A 10,000-nucleotide genomic window follows, 5' to 3' on the forward strand; every position below is an offset into this window, starting at 1 on the left:
ACAGAGAGACAGAGAGGGAGGGAATCTTACTTTTTGAACATGCCCATCTTGATGAGCCGCGCCATGACCGAGCCATCCACCTCACCGAAGAAACGTCCCACCTGTGACATACATTCAGGGGGAAAGGTTTGTGAGGATGCATCCAACCACGACTCATGTCACATGACTTGGACTGCAGTCAGACTTGAGGCAGAGTTGCTTGAGACATGACTTGCTGCAGGAAGAGAAGACTTGGGGGGTGCGGGGGGGGGGAGGAGGAGACGATAAAATGAAGTAGGCTACAGCACACATAATTTCAGCCGTCAAAAAATCTCTGGGAATTTATATTTTCCATCCCGGGAGAGTCTCCTGGTCAATCTGGGAGGGTTGTGCAACAATAATCATTTTTGCGTCTGGTCCGAAACGAGGAACTGGACTAGGCATGTGGGAAAACACCCTTAGACTTGAGACCTGACTTGAAATTTGTCCCTCAAGACAGTCACACCTCTATCTGCTACTAATTATAAACAATAAGACAACAATATGTAAGAGCTAAACAATAACCAGATGAAAACAAACCAGCTCAGTATCAGCCTCAGGTATCATCTAAGCTGCACACTGACCTCATGAGACAGCTCAGTATCAGCCTCAGGTATCATCTAACCTGCACACTGACCTTATGAGACGGCTCAGTATCAGCCTCAGGTATCATCTGACCTGCACACCTTATGAGACAGCTCAGTATCAGCCTCAGGTATCATGTAACCTGCACACATGACCCCATGAGAGCGGCCATTGATCAAACAGACCTCCTCTGCACACATCCACTGTTTTGCTCGTCACTCTGCACATTAGAGCAAAACTGTCTGGGAGGTTTATCTCTGACCCACCATTTCTTGAAGTCAGCACTGCCTTTATTTCTCCTCCAGTGATGAAATATTTACCATGCTGCTCGCGCCCGGTCCGCTCGCTGCAGAACGCGGGGGGTTCTGTCCGGGTGTTTCCACAAATGTTGCACACAGAACTACAAACCTCAGCAAAACTCCCAACAAGCACTTCATCACAATATGTGCTTAGTAAGGCCGCCGAGCAACTGGGGACATGCATATAATGAAGAATGAGCATCTACTGTAAATGTGTGGATTCTTGGTTAGGGTTTGACCTAGCCTAGGTAAACCCAGCCTCCACGTGACCTCTATGTGCTATCAGTCACGAAGAAGAAACTTACGCTACAGGCATAGCCTGTGACGTCACGTTGAAGGCTGGGTTTACCCAGGCTAGGTTAGACCTACCTACTGTATGTTAGAACCAGGCTAGGTTAGACCTACCTACTGTATGTTAGAACCAGGCTAGGTTAGACCTACCTACTGTATGTTAAGGCTGGGTTTACCCAGGCTAGGTTAGACCTACCTACTGTATGTTAGAACCAGGCTAGGTTAGACCTACCTACTGTATGTTAAGGCTGGGTTTACCCAGGCTAGGTTAGACCTACCTACTGTATGTTAGAACCAGGCTAGGTTAGACCTACCTACTGTATGTTAAGGCTGGGTTTACCCAGGCTAGGTTAGACCTACCTACTGTATGTTACAACTTGGAGGGGGGGGGGGGGGTTGCAACCCGTTCTCACTCCCTCACCCGCACTCACTTTAGTGCAATGTTTGTTTGTTTCTTTTTTGACAACCACAGCACCCTTACTGGCCACACTAAGGAGACACTTTGGGGTAACTGGGGGTGACTAAGGGGACACTGTGGTCACTTGGGGGTGGCTAAGGAGACACTGTGGGGTCACTGTGGGGTCCCTTCGGGTCAGTCAGGCCCGGGGCTCTCACCTCGGATCTCTCTTTGGACAGCAGAACGAAGCCGTTGTTGTCCACCAGGAAGCAGTTCAGATCCTGCAGACACAGAAGCAGCTGGTCTGTCTCTGCTTTAACTTGACCCTTTTCACCTACAGTTGTTACTCATTTCGTTTGGCCACTTTACTGCTGGGTTATCACGGTGCTGCTGCAGTAGTAAAAGTGGGGGCTTTTGTTGTTTAAAACTTGTCTTTGTTCTCTACAAAAGCCCCCCCCCACTGGTGCTATTAACACTGCAGCAGTACTGCAGCAAAGTGGCAACAAAATGAGCAACAACTGTAAACACATTACAAAATTACAAAACTAGAACGACCGCACCGCGGATTTATGCCTCCGCCATTAGTTCATTCTTGAGTACAAATCGCCATTTGAGGCAAATTGGAAGAAATTCCGTCAAGGCGCTCCTGAGATGTTGCGTTACAGAGCTTGGAAATTGGGTGTGTGAGGTCACAGTGACCTTGAACTTTGACCTTTGATAACCAAAATGGAATCAGTTCATCCTTGCGTCCAAGTCAATGTTTGAGCCAAATCAGAAGAAATTCCATCAAGCCGTTCTTGAGATATTGCGTTAACGAACTTGGGAATGGCGTTCGTGAGGTCACAGTGACCTTGACCTTTGACTTTTGATCACCAAAATCTAATCAGTTCATGCTTGAGTCCAAGGCAATGTTTGAGGCAAATTCGATGAAATTCCGTCAAGGCATTCCTGAGATATCGCGTTAACAAGCTTGAAAATGGCGTTCGAGAGGTCACAGTGACCTTGGCCTTTGACCTTTGACCACCAAAATCGAATCAGTTCATCTTTGAGGCAAATTTGATGAAATTCCGTGAACGCGTTCCTGAGATATCGTGTTAACAAGCTTGAAAATGGCGTTCGAGAGGTCACGGTGACCTTGGCCTTATTTCTCCTCGATTAAATATTTAGCATGCTTTGACTTACCGTAACTCATCCTAGATTGACCCAGAGGCTGCCTGCATCATTCATGAGGGACGGCATCATCTTAGACTAGTGTGTGTCACCATAAATGAGTCATGTTTGGAAAACATTCAGTACTTACAATACTCTGACAGCTGAGAGGACACACTCCTTCAATGTTCGAACACTGAGAGAGAGAGAGAGACACACACACACCCACACACACACACACACACACACACACACACACACACACACAGGGGGAGAGAGAGACACACAGACACACACACACACACACACAAGAGGGGAGGGAGAGAGGGAGAGACATATATATATATATATATATATATATATATATATACCGGTATATATATATACACACACACACACAGTGGTGTGGTGTAGTGGAGGGTAGACGCAAGTAGACGGAGTCTACCCACTTATTTTTCAGATCGTTTTGAGTCTACCCACTTCCAATCTGGGAACTCATCGGTTAAAAACACCGGAGCTGGTCGCAGCCTGTCTAGTGAATGCCTGTGTCCACCATGACGCGTCCCTGAAGCGGCTCTCCGCTCTGCTCCACTAAACAAATCGGCCTGTGTATTTTCACTTCTCTCTTTGAGTTGCGTCAAGCAGCACAGAGCAGATCGAGCTGGGCAGGAATCCACGAGAATAATAAAATAAAACATCCTCAAACATGTCAATTTTCAAAATAAAACCTGTTACTGTATGTCAAGAGAGAAATTTAAGCAATTTAGCCTGTTTTCTATAATCATGCATCCCTCAATTACTTGAATGCTTCGATTATTTTTGACAGCTACTTGGGTTAAAATTAACTTAGTGAGTTGGTTTGAAATTTTTGTATCAATGAACTAAATTCAGTAATGTTCAGGTTATGGTAGCCTAATAATTGTTTTCATTGTAGCCTATAATTCAATCACAATGATGACTGCCCAGCAAAAGTAGTTTAAACTAGTAATTATATATATATATATATATATATATATATATATATATATATATATATATATATATATATATGTATATATATATATATATATATATATATATAAATAAAAGCAGGGCTGTCCCACAGGTGGCCTGTGATGGGCCATCAATAATAGGTCGCCAAACAAATCCAAATTGTAAAAAAGAAAAAAGAAAGTATATATTTTGTATTTCTACAGTACTATAACTCTATCAGATAGAGCTACTTAACATTATAACATGTTAAGTAGCTCTCATCCTAAAAAATGTTGGGAATGAATTAATGATGAATGAATTGTATTCATTTTGACAGAATGTTAAAATGCATACACATACTACAAACCTCTGTTTTAAAGAGTTGGCTAACTGAATCTGAAACCCTGCGAGTGGCCATCGGAAGAAAAATCATTTATGTTGTGGCCATTTACTGTAACATGCACACGATATGCAATTCAAGATCCAATTTGTTCCCCCACTTTCCTTTTTACGTGAGCGCAAATCACCAAAACCTGTCCTGGAAACAGTAATATAGTGCGCTGGATATATAACACATGCTCTCTTCATACCTTATAAAGAGTCAGTCACATGTTGGTGATTCTGTTTAAATGTGGCTGTACTGTCCTGGCTTGTGTTGCAGCAACCTGATTGGCTGTGCTGTCCTGGTTGTGCTGCATCAGACACCTGATTGACTGTGCCGTCCTGGCTGTGTTGCAGACACCTGATTGGCTGTGTTCTCCTGACTGTGTTGCATCAGACACCTGATTGGCTGTGCTGTCCTGGGTGGCTGTGTTGCAGACACCTGATTGGACGTTTATGTTTTCTTGTGTTCAGACATAGGTTTATAGATGTTTTTTATTTACCTTGACAGTTTGGACGAGTCACTCTCGTCTTCTTCAGAAGCAGTCGCACTGACAGCTGGGTATGACGTGTCAACCAGTTGCTTTTCAGCAACTGGGATACTCTACTCCAGAGAACAACGGGCGGCGGGCCGCGCAGTGTGCCCGGCGGGGCTGTTAGGTCTGTCGGTCCGGCCACAACACATCATAGTGGGCGTGGCCGGCCTGGCAGACCTGGCAGCTCAGCTGGGCACACTGCCAGTTGCTGAAAAGCAACTGGTTGACACGTCATACCCAGCTGTCGTGCGACTGCTTCTGAAGAAGACGAGAGTGACTCGTCGAAACTGTCAAGGTAAATAAAAAACATCTATAAACCTATGTCTGAACACAAGAAAACATAAACGTCTAATTATAAATGAAGACATGATGAACATCATAGAACTAGACACCTGATTGGCTGTGCTGCCCTGGCTGTATTGCAGCCACCTGTTTGGCTGTGCTGTCCTGGCTGTGGTGCATAAGATAGCTGATTGGTTGTGCTGCCCTGGCTGTGCTCTCCTGGCTGTATTGCAGACACCTGATTGGCTGTGCTGCCCTGTCTGTGCTGCAGACACCTGATTGGCTGTGCTGTCCTGGCTGTATTGAAGACACCCGATTGGCTGTGCTGTCCTGGCTGTGTTGCATCAGACACCTGATATAAAGGTTTGAGTCATCACATTTACTCACGTCTGTGTCATTGGGCTGGAAGCAGGAAGGAGGAGAAGAAAGAAAGTTAAAAACATGATCATGTGACAAACAGATGACATGGCTCATGAGGGAAATGTCCTCTTTGGAGAAGACAAATTAATTCATATAAGCAGTAAAGTAGCTTGTTAAACCATTCATAACATCGCTGTCATTAAAGTACGAACATGTAGGAATCTGCTGAGCAGCAGCAACAGCAGCCTCTGCTGCCAGAAGTGGTAAATACAGGACACTAATAAATGCTACACTTTTGTACATTCAGATATCAGTCTTATTTTATCGTTTCCACGTATACTCTATACTGATGGGCGAAGTTTGCGTTGGTTCCAACAGTGCACTGCACCCCCTAGTGGCCATAGCCAAAATGCATAGGGGATTTAAATATCTAATTATGGCACAGAAGTAATATTTTATTTATTGTAATGCCTTGCTCTAGATAAAGGGTAGAATAATTGTGTGAGTGTGATTATTTTCAATGTGTATTATAAAACATAATATTTTTCTGGTCTAATTTCCATTACTGTGGTATGGCAACCGGGTGCAACCGCCGGCATGCTGGACGTCTCACATGCGCACCCATGACAGGCAATTACAACGCTGTATATTTAAATGTAGACTTCAGTGCTCAAGCACTCCTAGCTCTCTCCTTTTAGCAACCTTCTCATTTGTTTAGCATACACGCTTTTTAGATCTGCTAGTATAGGCTACTTAACTAACTTAACTACTAGGTTAGTTTGCTCCTCTCTCTCCATTTATCCTCCAGTCCAAGTCCATGCGGACTCCAGAAACTATAACCAGAACTAGCCTACTACTCATCCGTGGTGTCCACAGCAGCCCATAGTGTAACATAATGTTACACCGCCACTTGGGAGCATTATGCCTAGGAAGGGCACGCGCTTATTCAGCTCATGCATGCCATGAAATTGACCTATAAGAGAATCGTCTTATCATTTTGCGCCTTTTGGCCTTGGAACCCGCTCTCATTGGGCATATTACTCGGGATATAAAAATGCACCTGTTGCTATCCTAATTATTAATTTTCCTCCTGATTTTTTCTACACCCCCAACCTTAAAGTTCAAACTTTGCCTATGTCTATACTTTGCTTACCTTTCTGCAGGTTTTATAAACGATTTGCTGAAATATTCCCAAATGTTGTTGTCTCGACTTGTTTTAGTAAAAGAAGTGGCTAATCACGCCGCTAATCAAGCTAGCTAGCAATAAACACATTTCACTTCCAATAAGTCCTTCACAGTAAAATCGTCCTGTTAGTTTGTCAGCAGAAAACTTTTAATATGAAGGATCTGCAGCAGGAAATGGAGTTACATCCAGGTAACTCCAATGCTCCGGGACAGACCATTGGAGTTACCTGGTGCAGGAAACAGGCCTTCAGAGTGCGGAGTGAGAATGACAGAGGCGCCATTCTATAAAGTCAGTATACTATCAAAATTATTTGAAAGCTGTTATATTAAGGTAAAATAGTTACATATTGGGACTTTAAGGTGTGTGTGTGTGTGTGTGTGTGTGTGTGTGTGTGTGTGTGTGTGAGAGATTCCTTGGTCACCTGCTTGGTAATGTCCCAAAACCACTTCTCCAGCAAATCCAAGGACATCTGCACCCCGATGGCTAAAATAGAACACACGCGCACGCACATGCATGCACACACACACACACACACACACACACACACATACACAGCATTACGATGGACTCTTCATTGTGAAGCCTCTGCATGTGTGCGTGTCTGTGTGTGTGTGTGCGTGCGGCTGGGAGAGAGCCTCAGTTCACTTCTGCTGTGTCCTATGCATGTGGAGCCATGTAAACACCCTTTTTACACACAGATCCCCAATACTGCCATAAAGAAGGCCCTCCACAGAACCAAGCAAAGCTGGCAGAATGCTGCCCCCTGGTGTCTGCTTCTAGACAGCATGCTAGTGTCCCAGAAGCAAAATGTGTGACGGCATGACCATTGACTGTATATAAATATGGACACCATTTCAGCTCATAGAAAGTGAAGCCAAAACATCTCCATCGCCCCCTGGTGCTTCTAATAATAGCTCGAGCCTTCGGTAAAATTAGCATAAATGGGCGTGACCGGGCAAGTTGAAGTCTGGTTCCAGTTATTCAGGTATTGAAACAAGCTTGCCCACGGAGGATTTTTTTTTTTTACCGATGGATTCCCAGATTGGTGGACGGCACATGAGCCAAACAAAAAATCAAACAAATACATTTTCCCCAAAGTTGGTTTCTGTCATTTTAGGTAGTTCTTATCATGCATTGATGTATGTTCAAGTGCTCCTTTTTCAGATAAGTTTGTTTTTAATCAGTTATTTGATGTTATAAAAAGGGGTGATTGACAGCTGTGACAGCTACTCTCAAACCTCTTTCAGACGGCAGCACAGCTGAGGGGCTCTGCGCGATTCTACGGCACAGACTCCCGGCTCCAAATGACATCAAACAAGCAAGATGGCAGCTCGCTGAAACCAATGTTGGCTTCATTTTCGCATAGTGGTAGGAAGTGGAGACACATCGTCCATATATATCTCAATGGGCGTGACGTGTTAAGGCTCAATTATGCTCAACGTTAAAGTGATAATCCAGAGGATTTCAGTTTTCTTGTCCCTGACAACACCTAAACACAGGTGCAACCAAAACATTAATGAGAGCCCCGTAAGTGGAACATCTAAACGGATTGGAAGTTGGAAACCCTCATTAATGTTTAGGTTGCACCTGTGTTGACCGTGCCTTTTAGACACAAAATGGCTGCTGAGAAAAAGGTCAATTAAGGCAGAACAACAGTGAACAACAGTCGAAAAAGTGCTGCCTGGAGCGCTTTTTGTGAGGAGAAACAGAACGCCTGCTGTTAGTTTACCAGCTTACCAGCCGCACTAACCACCTGGTTAACGTAACATTAGCACTAGCAGTAATGTTACTAACAATACATTGTTGTAGAACAAGCAAGGCTGACCAGATGGCAGATATTTACAATACACGTCCAGTATAATCTAGTGCCTTTATAATCGCTGTTACAAACGTCAATTCAGTTATTAGGCTACAACGTCCTATTTCTCCATTGACGAGCTATAAAAAGCGGTTCCTGTCACCCAGCGCTTTTCTGAAAAGTTCAACATTTCACAGCTTTTGAAAGAGCTCCGCTCTGACGAAAGAACCGCCAGCTGCAGCACCTTTATGAAGCGGACGCCTTTTCTGCACCTCACCTTCTGGAGCTCAGAAAAAGAAGGTATATGGACACAAGCCCTAAGTCATGCTCTCCCCTTAGGGGGAGGAGGGTTAAACTCAAACTAATGTCATTGCTTTGAACTGAGGACTTATTTGCCAACAGACAATGTAAACGTATTATTTCATAGTTCAATAACATTTCTAACATTTCCCCTGAAAAGGACTTGATTTGATATTATTCTGTGTTTCTGCCCTCCTGTTGGCAGTCTCCTTCAGCTCCTCTCTTCTGCTGAAACAGCAGTCTGAAGGACAAGAGGCTTCTGACGCATTCATTTCACTTTGCAACGTGACATTTGCCAATAACTCCTGATCCAACTCTGGTCCAGAGGCTCCTGATCCAACTCCTCACATCTCATCTACTAAATCCCTTGAAATTCTGATTGATGAGAACTTAAATTGGAAAAACCACATTCCTCTTGTCTGTAATAAAATAATGAAGTCAATTGGTATAATCAGAAAAATATCCAGTTTGGTGTCGATTAACCCTTTATTACAGCTTAATTTCCCCATAATCTATTGTATGGAAATATGGGCAAGTACGTATATCTCCTTTTTGCTGAATTCACAAATTTTTCTGTTTGTTAGTTTGGCTACATTCAGATTCAGAGCTGAACGCTTTAAAGACCCAGAATGGGCGGCCTGCGGTTCGACGCTTTACCCAGTGCCAAACGTGCAATACGAATGTGCAATATGTGCAATCATGCTCAATCTTTCAGGAAGTGTAAAGAGCAGTCCTCTGGGTGATCTAACGGAGCCGGATTTTTTTAAATTAGGGCTGAGTAAACGAGCAGAACTGCTTAATTAGTGGCCAAAATTACTTCAGCACCATGGAGAACACACACACACACAGACACACACACACGACCTTCACCTTCACTGTGTTAATTTAATGCAGTAGCAGGTTCATTCATGGATGGTGTCGACTCCAGCAGCTGATGCTCCTCTCTTTCTCTCCATCTTGCTATATCTCCCTCTTTCTGTCTGCTCTCTACAGTATCTCTCTCTCTCCCTCTCTCGGTCTGTCTCCCTGTCTCTCGCCCTCTTCCTGTCTGTCTCCGTCTCTTTCTCCCTCTCTCTCTTTGTCTGTTTCCCTGTCTCCTCTCTGTCTCTCCCTCTCTCTCTCTCTTGCTCTCTCAGGCAGAGTTAAGCCCACATCTGCAACACACGTATGTTACTATTTCTGTCAAACTGAGCTTTAATGCAGATTACACACGCATGCACGCACGCACACACACACAGACACACCATTACAAACAGCTCTACGGAGGCATGTGGCTTCTCTCTTTCTCTTCCTCACACAGTGCTGTGTGTGTTCGTCTGTGTGTGTGTGTGTGCTGTGTGTTCGTCTGTGTGTGTGGGACTGAGGCAGTGCAGAGCAGCAGAGCAGCAGTGTTGAGCGGGTGATCGAGGAGAGCAGAGCGGGTGCGTTCGTCCGGACTCCGCTCCA

The 10,000-nt window shown here is 44.3% G+C and overlaps 1 protein-coding gene across 1 annotated transcript in view; it reads right to left on the minus strand.

The window, feature by feature from the left end:
• The window catches only part of LOC310792979 (voltage-dependent calcium channel subunit alpha-2/delta-4-like), a gene marked incomplete at both ends in the record, with an annotated part of 81,085 nt that overhangs the window by 9,685 nt on the left and 61,400 nt on the right, over positions 1 to 10,000 (minus strand). Inside the window, 5 exons of the mRNA XM_083654736.1 lie at positions 31 to 101; positions 1,809 to 1,871; positions 2,891 to 2,935; positions 5,298 to 5,312; positions 6,878 to 6,939. Of these exons, the coding sequence (XP_083510862.1) occupies positions 31 to 101; positions 1,809 to 1,871; positions 2,891 to 2,935; positions 5,298 to 5,312; positions 6,878 to 6,939 (256 nt within the window). The remainder of the gene's footprint in view (positions 1 to 30; positions 102 to 1,808; positions 1,872 to 2,890; positions 2,936 to 5,297; positions 5,313 to 6,877; positions 6,940 to 10,000) is intronic.

This window comes from Poromitra crassiceps, assembly GCF_964638095.1.
Source record: "Poromitra crassiceps genome assembly, chromosome: 18".
NCBI lineage: Eukaryota > Metazoa > Chordata > Actinopteri > Beryciformes > Melamphaidae > Poromitra > Poromitra crassiceps.